This window comes from Alosa sapidissima, chromosome 18 (assembly GCF_018492685.1).
Source record: "Alosa sapidissima isolate fAloSap1 chromosome 18, fAloSap1.pri, whole genome shotgun sequence".
In the NCBI taxonomy this organism is placed as follows: domain Eukaryota; kingdom Metazoa; phylum Chordata; class Actinopteri; order Clupeiformes; family Clupeidae; genus Alosa; species Alosa sapidissima.
Window position 1 is genome coordinate 7,872,349 of NC_055974.1, and position 15,435 is coordinate 7,887,783.

General features: G+C 41.9%; 1 protein-coding gene across 1 annotated transcript in view; it reads right to left on the reverse strand.

Annotated features, from left to right (window-relative positions):
* Positions 1-15,435, reverse strand: part of ipo11 (importin 11) — an 85,795-nt gene that overhangs the window by 17,019 nt on the left and 53,341 nt on the right. The window contains exons 22-24 of the mRNA XM_042070137.1: positions 12,470-12,546; positions 6,089-6,168; positions 5,345-5,425 (exon numbers count right to left, since the gene is read on the reverse strand). Coding sequence (XP_041926071.1) covers positions 5,345-5,425; positions 6,089-6,168; positions 12,470-12,546 — 238 coding nt within the window. The remainder of the gene's footprint in view (positions 1-5,344; positions 5,426-6,088; positions 6,169-12,469; positions 12,547-15,435) is intronic.

The following is a 15,435-nucleotide window of genomic DNA, read 5'->3' on the forward strand; positions in this document are numbered from 1 at the left end:
TTACTTAATTTGTGCATTGACAATAAAGTATTACATGAACTAAAGATGACTAAAATCTTATGTAGAAGAAGAAACATTCACAAAAAATTCATCCATCCAAAAATGACCTTTGTTTTTGATAGCTGTTGAAAACGGCATGGAACTGACAGATGTTTTTGTTTAAAAATAAATAAATAAACAAATAAATAACATTATCCTGATACCTTTTGCTTTTCCCAAATACAATGTAGCCTACAGGTGTATCGTAACTCCCCCTATTTCCACCGGTCCCGTATTTCCACCGTCTTGCGTGTATGTGTCACTTAATATCCATTTCTATACAAACCAAGACAGCGGACTCCTATAGAAACGCAACCACCCACAACATAGGTGTATCTAAATTAGCTATGTACCAAAAATGACATTTTACCGTGACTCGAGGAGCTGTAAACAGTGTTGTAAGGCTGCGTGTACACAACCGCTTGGAGCTCCAGTGGAATTTTAATTTCACGACGAGAATTCTCGGTCTAACCGTCCATGTGCCGTTGAAACGGTGTAAATAGGCGACCCAACAGGCCAGCACTATAACTCCGAGCGTGGTAAACAAAATCGGATATTTCAGGCAGTAAATGCTCCCGTTAAGAACCAAACCAGATTTTGTTCAAATCTACACAACTATGGCTACTGAAAAATGTAAGGTTCATTTAGTAAATGTTATTTTGAAGTGTTAAAAAACATCGTTGTTTTAGAATTTCTGAACAAAAGTGGTGATAATTGGGGGTGTTACGATAAGTGACCTTTCATCAATCCAGTTGCAATGAACTGTGATGAACTGCCCTACTTGTAATTGTTTAGAGATTTTAAAGGTTTTATAACAATGCTACATCTTCTTTGGCTATTCTACTACTTGCAAAAACGAAATAATAAACTCCCCACGATATGACTTTAGCCTACATAACCTAGCCTATTTGTTACCGTTCATCGTGGCATTTTCTGAGAAACAAATAGTTCGCAACACACGCTGCTGAACTTGAATCAAACATTCTTTAGAACACAGCTGATCAACCGTCTGCTTTCACGTTTGAATGAAGTTCCAGTCCTTGCGTAGTGATATGAAAGACATTAATCAGAAGCACAACACTCGTTGCCATTGACAGCGGTGATTAAATGCTTTGCCGGTGATTTATGTAGATTTAACATAGGCCCGAACGTTGGGAAGGCCCATTCATGTGAATGGAACGTTCTGCAGCACTCTGAAGAGCCGTGTAATAAGCTAGTTTACCTCCCAGTGTTAAACTCTTAAACAACTTGTAAAGTAAAGTGACATTCGATGTAGACTTCATAAGATATTCATGAAATATTTACAAAAAACGGCAATGCTGCTTTGCAATTGATGGACTTTTATTTTGACAAATTGTCGTCGTTCTGTCTTCCACATTCATGAAAGGTTTGGTATGAAACAGTCATGAATGCTTTATGTGCAGTTTACGACAGCTGCTATGAATGTGTTATGAACTCACCCGTCAAGTAAAGTGTTACCCTATGTGGTTAGAATGTGAAATGAATACATATCAGAACAATGGCTTTTGCGCGATAGTCAAATAATAATGCGCCTTTCCTGCCTAGTAGAGTTTGCAAGGTGTAAAAAGAGAGGAAATAATAGCGTTTAAAATGTCCATTTAAATTGTAGCCTACCTAATATAATGCACTGTTGAGCGTTTTAAATCCGAAATAATAAGGAATGTGATGAGGTTGCTATTAACTTTAAAGAGTGCATTTACAATTGAAACTATCTACAGCCTATGACGCAAATTGAATTGCAATGTCCGGTATACGGATGTCTGCTTTAGTCGACTAGATTTTAATCAGTCAAGTTGAAGAGCTGGTGTCCGTTAATGTTTGTGCAAATAGGCTGATTCATGTCCCTTGCATTTTGCAACTGCGAGGTCCATGGCAGGCGCCCCATAGAAATGTTTCATTTTGCGAGCGAGATGTCCAGATGGCGTTCGCCCCCCAATTTCAGAGCTATTATAAATGCAAAATTGCACAGAGGGCCGTGACTGTGGTAAACAAACTATATCCTAATAGAAAACTGATAGCTTTCCTGGCTAAATTGTATAAGTTAGGCCTATTAGACAACACAGGGTTCTTGCAGGTTTCAATAAGTCAAATTTAAGACCGTTTTAAGACATTTTAAGACCATAAAGATTGAAATGTAAGACCTACATGACGCATTACCAAAAAATATTCAAATCAAAGAAATTCTGAAAAAATCATTGAAAAGTCGTTGAAAAAGCATTAATTTAATTTACAGATAAAGCAATCAAACTAGTAACCTTCCACACCCAACATCTACAACCCAACTGATTTTTACATATCCGTGTCACATACCAAATGCCCTAAACCTTAAGCCCAAAATGAAAATAATCTAAAACAAACTAGCCCTCAAATAGAATAGATTTCAGCAAGGAAGTCAAAAATGAGTTGTTGAAACTGGGTGTGAAAGTGTGTTTTAGGTGGACACTCGGCACTTGTGTGCGTGCGTGTGTGTGTGTGTGTGCATGAGAGGAGAGCGCGGTGTTTGCAAAGAAAAGGCTTTTCATGTAGCCTTGGCAACTCGCCATCTAGTATAGGCCTGAATAATAACAAATTAAATGACACTTGTTAAACTCACCTCAACAAGTCTTTTGCAGCCATGGGCAATGCTACAAACAGTGCAGTGTGCAAGACTATCATTATGTTTTACTCTTATGAGACAAGGGTACACTTTCGTGTAGTCTGATGTGAAATGAGTCTTAAATGTTTCTTTTTGGGGGCCACTGACTCTGCCATGACGCTCCTGTTCCTAGATACACTGAACTGATTAATTTAGTTCGGGAGAAAAAAGATAAAAGCCCACCTACACTGAAAATTGATTGGTTGATTTAGCAAAACAGGCCAGGATGCTCTCTGTCTTGGATGCGCTTCAGGCACACACGCACCACCCCTCTCTCTCTCCCTCTCCGTCGTGTGCGCGCTAAACTCAGATGCACATGCGATTTGAATTCCCGGTCTGGCTTGCTCGCTCTTGTTCGTTCTAGATTCCGATTTTATCTAATTTGCAGGGGTCAGGAAGCCGCTATCGGGAGACTCCCAGAACTTCGGGAGACTTGGGATGTCTAGCTAGACAGCACTTTTGTCACCAGCACAGAGTGTACGTACCTTAATGTTATCATGTTTAGTGGACACAAACTCAAAATAATGACTGTATAGCTAAAATGCGCATCTCTCTCCTCCCTCTATTGTTGTTTATGTTTGTGTTGCTGCGTGGTATTACACGTGAGGGGCAATTCCATGGAAAATTATGTTTTTTGTAACATCCATAACGCCAATAAAATGTGATGGTATGGCATGATGTGAATGATTACATGAAATTTGAGCATTTGCTATTTTTGGCTGAAGAATGTACATGAGAAAAAATGCACAAAAAATGAATGTTATCATTCACATCATACAAATGCCAAGGCATTTCACTGGTGTTATGGATGTGACAAAAAGTCCATTTTCCGTGGAATTGCCCTGAGTCATCATGCTGAAAACGTGAGCGTTAATCCCAGAGACAAGAAAAAAGCAAAGAATATATCTTTTACTAAGGTAAATGACAAAAATAATAGGCCTAACGCACAGTGACTTGGATAAGTAACTTTAATCTGATTGCTAGGAATAGTAGCGTGTTATTACCGAAAAAAGTGGTAACGCGGCATCACTGGATCTAGCCATGTCTCTTGAAAGTAGGCCTACACTTTCCCATTTTCCACACCTAGCCGAACTTTAACAAATTCTGAGGAGACGCAGACGTATTTTGCGGGCAGGTATTGCATTTATCACAGGATTTGTAGATTTATCACTGCGTAGGCTACGTACCAACACCAATATCCCCCAGAAAGAACTACAACACACTGAACCAATGTTCTGAGCATTCCGCTGGTTTTGTTACAATGGTAGCAAAGACGCTAGAGCTCTGCTTTGCAAGCTACGACACAATACTTTTTTGCTACTTTGTAATAACTTTCTGCGGCCAGCGTTTCTGGAAATGAACGATGGTAAAATATTTTTTAGACCTGACTAAATGAATTCTAAGACCTCGGAATGTAAATCTGGCCGTTTTTAAGACGTTTTAAGGCCTTAAATTTAAAGTTCTGAATTTTAGGCTTTTTAAGACTTTTTAAGACCCCGCGGGAACCCTGACAACATAAATTGTGCTGGCGATAAGATCTCCTGCGACCCACCCTTTGGGAAACACTGGCCTATATCGATAAAAATGGAAGCCTTCTCTGGATCTGCATCCCATGAGCAGCATCAGGACAAACACTGAACCACTATGAGTAAGAGTAAGTCTGTACAGCAACAAATCCTGAGAATTGGCTTTTTTTCCCATCAGTGACGGCATGCTTCAGGAAATCAGTGATTAATTAGTGCAAAAAGTCAGTGTGACAGGAGGATCTGGTTAAAGGCCCCAGTTTCAGTCGGCTATGTCCCTGCCCTGGTGGCAATCATTCGGGAGTTAATTCCGCCAAATCAAAGTGGCGCGTGTTGTCATAAAACACTGGGGTCTGCACTGAACAGGTCTGACAGGCCCCTGCATCTACACAAAGACATGTCGGCCGAAGTAATCTCAAAGCTCGGGGTTATTAAACATTCCCTTAATTACCCAGAGGAGAGTATTGTCGTCGGCGTTGTCGTCGTCTCTTCACCGACTTACGACTATGGAGAGTTAATTATCGGCGAATAAACCATCTGTCGCGAGTGTTGGTGGCTGGGGTTCTGTGGAGATGAGATGACTCTGACAGGCCGAGTGGTGGAGGTGATGGGGGAGTTAATGAAAGGGGCTGCCCACTCATCTCCGCTCCCTCAGGGATCATGGTGAGAGTGACAGGGCAGCGAACGGACAAGGACCTCAAGTGACGATATTTATGTCAGCTGCTAGGCATTAGTTTTATTGTACCTAACGTATGATATTATTCATAGATGGCGGTTTCCAATTGTATTTACTGTTAATTTCTGATCCTGTTGTGGGCGAGATGCTTCATTCACAAAGTAGTCATTCAATAATTTCCCCCTCCGATCGTTATAGCTTTCCAGTTCAAGGATAGAGGACTTCAACTTGTAAATCCTACACAGAAAGTTGAGTTGAAAAGAATAAAGGAATGTTTGCGATTTACTTGTTTGTGGCATTCCATGTTCTCTGTTAACGTTCCTATTAGGTCTGCAGTAGGGCAAAGATAAAACTCGATGAGGGGGCGAGCCATTTCTCCATTTTCCCATGAAGGCCATCCACTATGTGATGCGCTATAGGTGGAGGACAATGGCACAAATTCAGTCTCACCTTCAATACTTGAACTTGGCCCTCCATCGTGATGTCCTTCATCATCTCACAGAATGACTTACAGAGCCCTTCAGCATAGTTCTAGAGAGGAGGGAGGGAGAAAGAGGGGATGAAGGAAGGAAGGAGAGGAGGGAAAGGTGGAGGGAATAACAGCAAAAGCACTTACGGTACAGTATGTACAGTATTTACCGCAAGCTCACTGAATTATTCAATATACAACATATATTCATTTAGGTTACACATTTTCGATATGAAACCTAAATAAATATTTACTAAATAAAAGTTACTTCTTTAGCCATGACTTCATGCAAATGCCCGTTGCATATCATGTTGATCGTATCTTTGATCGGTGCTCAGCCTTTTCCTGAACTGTGAGTGTGTGTGAGTTTGTACTGTATGTGTGTGTGTGAGGGTGTGAGTCTGAGAGTGTGTGAGTGAGTCTGTGTGTGTGTGTGTTTTGGTGTGTGTGTGTGTCTGTGAGTGAGTGAGTGAGTGAGTGTGTGTGTGTGTGTGTGTGAGAGTTTGAGAGTGTGTGTGTGTGTGTGAGTTTGAGAGTGTGTGTTTGTGTGTGAGTTTGAGAGAGTGTGTGTGTGCGTGAGTTTGAGAGAGAGAGAGAGAGAGTGTGTATGTGTGTGTGTGTGTGTGTGTGTGTGTGGGTGTGTGTGTGTGTGTTCACACAGCGCTGGGGCCGAGTTCCCATTTGCTCTCTGTCTGGTGCAATCTGAGCCTATCTCTGCCGCTCACCTGGAAAAACTCTGTGGCTGAAAGGTAGATGTAGGCTTTGATGATCTGGAAGCACGTTCGCACGTTCTCTGAACTCAACTCTGCGGGGAGGGGGGGGGGAGGTAGGAAGGAAGCACATCACATCATCTCTGTGAGTTGTGGGACCTCAGAGGCTCGGCAAGATAAGGTAAAAACTAAAGAGAGACTCGTTCGCGGAGACAAGCCAAGCAAACAGGAGTTTTTGAGGTTTGGCGAGAATTGCAGGTGTTTTAAGGTAGCGCAGGGTGTTGTGTACGGGGGTTCAGGTGGAGGTGGGCATGTGGGTGTGCGAGGTCCTCTGGGCTTTCGACTCTGCGAAGGAGATGACTCAGTTGGCGGCTGGTGAGGTGAGTTCACGCTACCCGAGCTGTGACGCATGTGGCTTCAGGCGAGTGGAACAGCACTGACTTTCTGAACTGTGCCCACAATAGGAAACCAACTTAAAGATGAGTACCAGGACTAGAGTGGAGAGTGCAAATTAATTGTGCTCCTTTTCCTCTGAATGTCTGAGAGGAAAGCACTCAAAGCACACTGTATCTCTCATTCAGACTCAGACACACCCACGCGCACAGACACACCCACACAAGGGCGCGCGCGCACACACACATCTCCTCTCTCCATGTCCCTATTGCTGCTCAGTTGAAAACTTCAACCTGAGATATTGCCCCAGAGACATCCTAGAGGATGCAGCAGACCATCCTCTTGTCCAATCAAAGATGAATAAATATTTTGACTGAACCGAACTGCTGTATAATCATTATTACACCATCTGTGTCGTTGCGGCAAAAAGTGCCCTAAAAAAAATAAATAACCTGGAGGTCACTTCTGTCAGGCAGGATCAGGGGATTGATTAGCCCCGCTAACGCTATTGAGTCAGCACACAGGGTGATGAAGCTCTGGGCCCTGTTGCTTCAGGAACTACCAATGAGCAGGGCCTGCATCCATCTGGGTCTGGCTTGTTTTTATAAACAATGCTTCCCGATGCGTCATGACCGCATTGCTTTTCCGCAGGATATCAGTGCACTACTCAGGCAACTTGGCCTTCTGTGTGTCGGAAATTTCCATTATTTATGCAGCCCTTTCTTCTAAATTGTTGACGCTGTGTAGAAGTCTTTTGACAGGCACTCAGAAGCCCCAGAAAATTAAGCCTCAGAAAGAAAAAAATGAATTCCATTTTTCGTTTGAGAGCAATCTATCTCTCTGCTCTACTTTTGAGGTGCTCATAAACTTTGCTGGCCAACTTTGCTGGAAATACCTATGGACAGACTCAAACTGTGATGCTTCGCCCATGATGGAATACAGGCACAAAACAGTAGCAAAAAAAGTTCTTGGGTGACTCAGTCTGCCTCAGAGCCAGAGCACCGTTGTAGCCATTAAGTCTGACGGGGGAAAAAAAAAGACAGAGGACCATAATAAGGAAGACCGAAATTATTTTGCTGTGAGGACCAATGCTCCTCTTCGAGATGCACGGAGATGGACAGCCATCAGAGTATTTTAGCAGTCAGAGACATTTAAGGAGAATGGCTGAAGACCTGCCCTCACCTATAAGGGACAATTACCTTCAATTTCAAAATCGCAACATGGTGGGTGGTGATTGTGCCATCAAAGGTGCTGACAGCTGACGGACAGCTCAAATTTCCCCAAGTGTGATTCGCCTCCCACTCCCCAGACAAGAAATGAGAAGCTCTCCACCATTCAAGCTTGATGAAGCACCTGGCCTGCCATAACTGTCATTAATTCAAATCTAAATTCTGCCTCATCTAATTGACAGTTTAGTTTGTTGCCTTCAAGCTCAGTTTATGGACTTAGTCATCAAAGCATTTCTTCCTAGGGCACAGACCTAGCACCATGCTATGCCATGTACCCATACATACATATATTGAACAAACTATGACAATCAGTCAAGTTGCTATGACCGGCACATTGAGGATTGTAAATCAAGTAATCAAGAGCCCATCTGGCAGCAACAAACTGGCTTTAAAACATACTTCAGTAATAATCATACAAGTTCTTCAGAGAAAGCACCCTAGACACAAGCTGTGACTACTCCCCATCCTTGTATGCACTGTCAGTTTCCTGTGCACTATTTTTTTGTGGACATTTTATGTTAGTGGTTCATTGACCCGTTTAGTTTGTCCAGACAGGTAATGGTAATCACACTGCAGCGAGACAGTTTAATTTGGACGTTCATCCATATTTATGTCATCAGAGGCACAGTAAAGGGCCAGACCAAAAGAGCATCAGACAGGGGGAGAGGAGGGAGAGACGGAGGAATAGAGAGGATGAAGAGAGGAAAAGAGAGGAGGGAGAGAGGAAAAGAGAAGATGGAGAGAGAGGAAAAGAGAGGATGGAGAGAGAGGAAAAGAGAGGAGGGAGAGAGGAGGAAGAGAGGATGGAGAGAGAGGAAAAGAGAGGAGGGAGAGAGGAAAAGAGAGGAGGGAGAGAGGAAAAGAGAGGAGGGAGAGAGGAAAAGAGAGGAGGGAGAGAGAAGAAAAGAGAGGATTAAGAGAGGATGAAGAGAGGATAAAGAGAGGAAGAGAGGATGAAGAGAGGAAAAAAGAGGAGGGAGAGAGAGGATGGAGAGAGAGGAAAAAAAGAGAGGATGGAGAGAGGAAAAGAGGGGATGGAGAAAGGAGGAAAAGAGAGGAGGGAGACGGAGAAAAGAGAGGATGGAGATGAAAAGAGAGGGGGAGAGAGACGGAGATATGTGTGCAGTGTTTCCCATACATTGACTTATTTGTGGCGGCCCACCACAATATCAACATTGACCACCACACAATAATTTTCCAGGTTGTACTAAATTGTGCTTAAATCTGGTTAGCATCATAACCACGCTGTACTAATTTGCTAAAAACGGTTGCATTCAAGTTAATTCTGTAAACCTACCACCACAAATATAATTCAATTCTGTGGGAAACACTGTGTGTGTATGTGTGTGATTGAGCAATACAATCACACACATTGTGACAAAGATGGGGAGGGAGAGAGACTAAGAGAGAAGAGAGAGAGAGAGAGAGAGAGAGTGTGTGTGTGTGTGAGAAAGAGAGACAGAGGGAGAAAAGCTAAAGAGATTACTGCCACAAATCACAACAATACAATATATGAGTAAACATATCTCATACTTTGCCTCTTGTTCTAATTTGGGGGTCTCAGTTGCAGCTTAGCAACATGTGTGTTCTGCAAAATGTGTGTGTGGGCAATCACAATTGCTGATGTGTGGATGCAATTCATAACGTTTTCTACATAGTTAAAATAAAGGTTCGTACTTCTCCTTGGGACAAGCATTTTTGAATTTTGGAAAACACTTTTCCATTTACATCAGGATTTTGCAAACATTCAGTGTCAAGAGTCAATAAAATGAGCCCTTCAACGAAATTGACAAGCAGCTCTAAGTAGGCTAAGCATGCTAAATTCGACATCCAAACAGTATTCTAACGTTAGCTTTGAGATACTGCTTGATTTCATAACTTAACTTAGTTTAGTCTCTTTAATGTAGCCTACTACAGTATGTTGTGATAAGACCTTAGCAGAGTTCACTTCAATGCAGCAGTTTTGTTTGCACAGCATGGTCACGATGGTAAGCGGACTTAATAGCAATTTAGCCAGACGTCTTCTATGCAATGCTTCTATGTGGCAACAACAATCCTTCAACAATTGTGAATATTTTGTTAATGCACATGCAGAGGAGGGGCAGCGGGCTACAAGAGAGAGCGGGACGGGGCAAGGAAAGGCTGCGTTGCGTAAAAAGCGCAGCTCAATGACAATGCAAGGATTTGACCTTATATTTCATTTAAATTAAATTCAATTAAATTAAACATATAATATAAATCTGTGGCGGCGGACTTTTATTTCGTGGCGCCCCACCACAGATTAGTCAATGTATGGGAAACACTGATCTTGATAATGTGTGTGTGTGTGGGGGGCCTCTCTATATATGATCTTGATAATGTGTGTGTGTGTGGCCTCTCTATATATGATCTTGATAATGTGTGTGTGTGGGGGGGCTCTCTTTATATGATCTTGATAATATGTATGTGTGTGTGTGTGTGTGTGGGGGGGGGGGGGGCTCTCTATATATATATGATCTTGATAATGTGTGTGGGGGGCTCTCTATACAGTGCAACCGGAAAGTTTTCAGACCCTTTCAAGTTTTCCACATTTTGTTATGTTTCAGACTCATCTTAAAATTCAATTATTTTTTTCTCTCATTAATCTACATACAATACTCCAACACTCCACAAGAAAACTGGTTTTTGGAGTGTTTTGTAAATTTATAAAAATAAAAGACTGAAATATTTAATTTACATAAGTATTCAGATCCTTTGTTATGATGCTTGCAATTGAGCGCTGGTGCATCCTACTTCTATCAAAGGTCCTTGAGATGCTTCTACAACTTGAGTAGAGTACACCTGTGCCTAAATGAATTCACTGGACATTATTAGGAGAGGTACACATCTCTTTATATAAGGTCTCACAGTTGATGGTGTATGTCAGAGTGAAAACCAAGCCACAAGGTCAAGAGAATGGTCCGTAGAGCTGCGAGACAGGGTTGTGTGAAGTCACAGATCTGGAGAAGGATACAAGAACATTTCTGCAGCATTGTAAGTGCCCAAGAGCACAGTAACCTCCATCATTCTCCAATGGAAAAGTTTGGAACAACCAACAGTCTTCCTAGATCTGGCCGCTCAGCCAAACTGAGTAATCCAAGATGGATGGTCTTGGTCAGACAGGTAACCAAGGACCTAATGGTCACTATGAATGGCATCTAGAGTTCCTGAGAGGACAAGAGAAGCGTAAAGCGTCATAACAAAGGGTCTTAATACTTATGTAAATGGAATATTTAAGTCTTTTATTTTTCATAATTTTACGAAACACTCCAAACACCTGCTTTTTTTGTGGAGTGTTGGGGTATTGTATGTAGATTGATGAGAATAAAAAATGAACTGAATGCATTTTAAGATGAGTCTGAAAAATAACAAAATGTGGAAAACTTGAAAGGGTCTGAAAACTTTCCGGTTGCACTGTATATGACCTTGATAATGTGTGTGGGGGGGGCTCTCTATTCCCTCTTCCAGTTGCACTGTATAGGACCTTGATACATTTGATAAATTACATGTTCAAAACGTGACAATTCTGCCTGATGCACATATTAGGTCAACCAGCATGACTGCAACCAGGCAAAATCCAATGTCTTGAGCACAAAGCCCTGGTCACCTGTTACCTAATGGTATTTGTGAAAAACACTGTACAAATTGCAGAGCAAAATTATTTATGTTTATGACTAAAACCATATTCATTTATTAACATATTGATAGATGGAAGTCAGCAACTGCCTCATACATACCCTTCCAAAAGGAGACAGCTATTTCGTGTGGCGCTGAGTTTAACAACCCCCTCATAATGTCAAGACATAGAGACTGTGGTTGAGAACAATTCACTTTGGTGCCACGTATAGATTAAAATGAGTGTGATTTTAATATAATTTCAAATGGAACACAGTGACATTTAAATAAAGTTAATTGGGGGGATGGGGGCATTTCTGTTAACTCAGCTTGACCATGGTTGTGCCAACGGTTGTGCACTTTCATTGAATAACATGACTTTGAACAAAAGACGACTTTGACCAAGGTATCCATTTGAATCAAGCATTTTCACACAGTCTAAATAGCACTGCCCTGCAAAGTCCCACGAGAGTCCCAATATCTGACAGAAAAGTGAAGTAATTACCCTTTAAATGACCTCATCAGGAAAGGTCACTCTTCCCATTAGGTGGGCCACATTCCGAGCCACTTTTTTGAAAATGTATGTTCCCCAAAGCAGTTCATTATTGGACAAAAAAGATCTTAAAAAGACCTTCCACTTCCTTGGAAAACCCATCTGTAAACCTGAAGCCAGGTGCATCCCACAGTCAATCTCCTCTCAGTGCGTGATGACTTTTTTTGTCTTAACTGTATTAATTATATTAGACAAATACTTCAGTTACAATACCAAGCATAACTTCACTGACCTGCAACTCTTAAATGAGTAATAGACACTGAAAGAAGTATTACTGATAAAAGCCGATATCTACAAAAACTTTGCCATTTGATGCCTGACACCTAATTCTCTAGAGACTGTAGTCTTTTTATTGCAGACATGGGATGACATGATACTTTTAAGTATGAATTTGTACAGCTGAATAAAAATTTGCAGTCACCTCACATTGTTTCTACAAGAGGACAGGTCACATCCCTCACTTTTTCCTTTACTGCAGAAATGACCCAGTATTTGTAATCTTGACAAGACTTTCTTGCACTTAATAAATTTCACCAACAATAGTGTCGCGCTGACAGTCCGGTGGGCATTAGCTGATAGATGACTTACCGAGCAAAGCTGACATGTTTTGGAATATTCTAAGCAGCTCGGGCGTGATTCCTGGACTGTTCTCTAAGGTCACCAACCTGTGCACAGAAACATAGAGAGCCAAGTCATGACAACTGAACAGCATGAATATACAGACACGTCTATCCTCGATCATCATAGTTCTTGAATTTGGATAAGCAAAAACTACCTTTATTAAATACTGAATAATTGTGCCACCTTTCCAATATCTGATTTATTTGGAATAAATAGGCAATGCTTCAGAGATAATGATCTAAGGACTATTAACAGCAAATGTATAGGTTAATGACACAGTATTTGCCCTCTGTTTAGTCAAGAGAGGCAAAATAATTTACAACTCAATTAGAGGTACACCCTCGCAAATAACATGGCCCTTAACCCATTAACGTAAGCAAAGCGGGGGTGATCATTACAAATGGCTTTATTTACTGGTGTGAGCCTCCAACGAGAGACAGATAGATAGATAGAAAGAAAGAGCGAGAGAGCGAAAGAGAGAGCAAGCAAGGGAAAAACTGATGATCTGTGAAGACCGATGGTGGAGAAATGTGGCCCCATAAATGGATGAGAGAAAAAAAAAAAAGTGTCTGTGCGGGGGCGTCAGGTTGAGAAATGTGTCCATGGACAAGACGATGAGAGATGACGGAGAGATGGGACAGGAGGGCGACGGAGTTACGGCGCAGCAAAGGCGCACCATCAGGAGAGATCAGCCAAGCACAACAGCTCCAGAGAAACCCTTGCTCTATAGACTCAATGTGACTGTTGGCTGAAGGCAGTAGTTGATTTATAGACCCTTTCAACTGCATAAACAAATATGTACGTTCCTATGGCATTTCCGGTGGCACAGAAAACAACATTGAGCTAATGGTAACTTGGGGACAGACAGACAAACAAACAAACACAAAAACACATTTTATAGAGCATCATGCTAAAATCTGATTCATTTTCATTTCAAGGTATCTGCATTGGTTTTGAACATTTCAACCGGAAACCCTCTAGGAACTGATTGAAAGGGTCTACCGTAAAACTTCAAATAATCGCAGAGTCCCTTTTAAACACCTGGCGTGGCAACAGGTTTGGGTTAAAGGCCGGTCTTCAGTAGAGGCCTGGTCTGTTTTTTAGTTTCGGGTTGTATTTAATCTTCTAAAACCCGTCAGATCGTCTGTTTAAAGATTCGCAATGACACAAAACCGTTACAGAAAGGAGGTTACAGCAGTGTGAATTAGATGTTGCACGTCGTTACAAGCCGTTGCAAAGCATTCACATGTCTGGTCACAGTTGCAAGGTTTTAGAATGTTGCATCAAGTTGCTGCTCATCTCGATGCGAATCCTGGGTGTGATTTGGGCTTAAGTATGGCGCAGACTGCGCACGTTATGATTAGATGGCATTAAAAGACTGCGGTGGGGAAAAGCTAGAGTTCCAAATTGTATAACTTTTTTTCCAATATGAACTATGCCTATATGTCCGACTTCGTCATCGTTCAATTCATCCCTTGTGTTTAAAATTTGCGGATAGGCCGATGGTAAGCTTGTTTTTATGCTGGCAACAAAACCAGAACGGTTCGCGAACGTTATTCTTTATTCTAAATGCCATGGCGATAAAGAGAAAGAAGTCAGAAAAGGAATATACCTTAGACTAGGCTATATCAGAGCCCGTCTACGAACATTCTCTGGCTATATAACCTATTGAAATAGGTTAATGATGTAAAGTAAATCAGTAGACTGATTTTTCAGTCCCGCTCCCGCATTAATGTGTCATTTTTAGTCCCGCTCCCGCCCGCATCTGTAACATGATGTCCCGCTCCCGCCCGCTAAAGCCCGCATGCAGGAGGGATAGCCTATTCAGTTTTTCTTTCTGTCTCACGAAAGGAGCACACACACCTGAGAGACTCCAGATGTCAGTTTCTTGGTTCTGAATGTAGGCTAACAACTGAAGTAGGCCTAGTCTGGTGCCCTCTTCCTCTGTCATGCTTTCGATTTTTGAGTTTTGACAATGAGCAGCAGGAACACATTGAACCCACGTAAACGACAATATAGGCCTGCTATGCTTAAACCCCGTTTTTTTAATGCTGCCTAACAGAACATCCAGCTGAACTATAGTTATGAACAGTACTTTAATAATTTCCATATTTAATTTTACGCACATATGTAATTTGCGGGAGTGCAGTGAATCATCGGTTTGTCCCGCACCCGCGAACGCACCTCTCTCATCCCGCCCGCTCCTGCAAAGAGCTTTCAAAAGCCGCACTCTTTTGCGTCGGGACCAGCGGGTCCCGCGGGACTACCGCGGGAGTGCAGACCTATGTAAAGTCAAGTGCGCTTCTATGGGACTGGTGTGTGCGCGCACAGTTTTTATTGATGAGTCGGAGTGGCAAGTGCTGCGCATAGTTGCAGTGGAATGTGGCTGCCCAGGGCATTATAAAACTTCTCACTCTTAGACCTACTCATACACGGCGGTGAAATGGCGTATTTAGCTGTCTAAATTCGAATAATATGCTGGGGGAGAAATCGTCGGACATCCATGATTATTTTGTTATTCAGCACCCCTGGTCAAAAATATGTTCCCGCGCGCCTGGAAGTAGGCTATGATTTGAATGTAGACTGTTGTCAAATTTGGCAAATACAAAACTGGAGAAACAATATGGTTACTGCTCTCTCATGCTGTTTCATTCGTGCCGAAAAGGAGGGAGAATTAAACATTAAGCTTCACTTTTGCATAAATAATTCCTGAACGGTTTTGGTCAGGGCTGATAATGCAACTGTATTTGACAAAGGACCGATATAGGCTATTTGCTAGTGACAAAATATGAGCTTTCAGTGTGATATGATCTCTTTGTAGATTATGTTTAATTAAAACGTGTTTCATCTGTTCTGGCTATCCCCGCTATTTGGATCTTACTGTATCTTACTCAATGAACAACATCTCAACACTAAATGAATGATGATCCGTA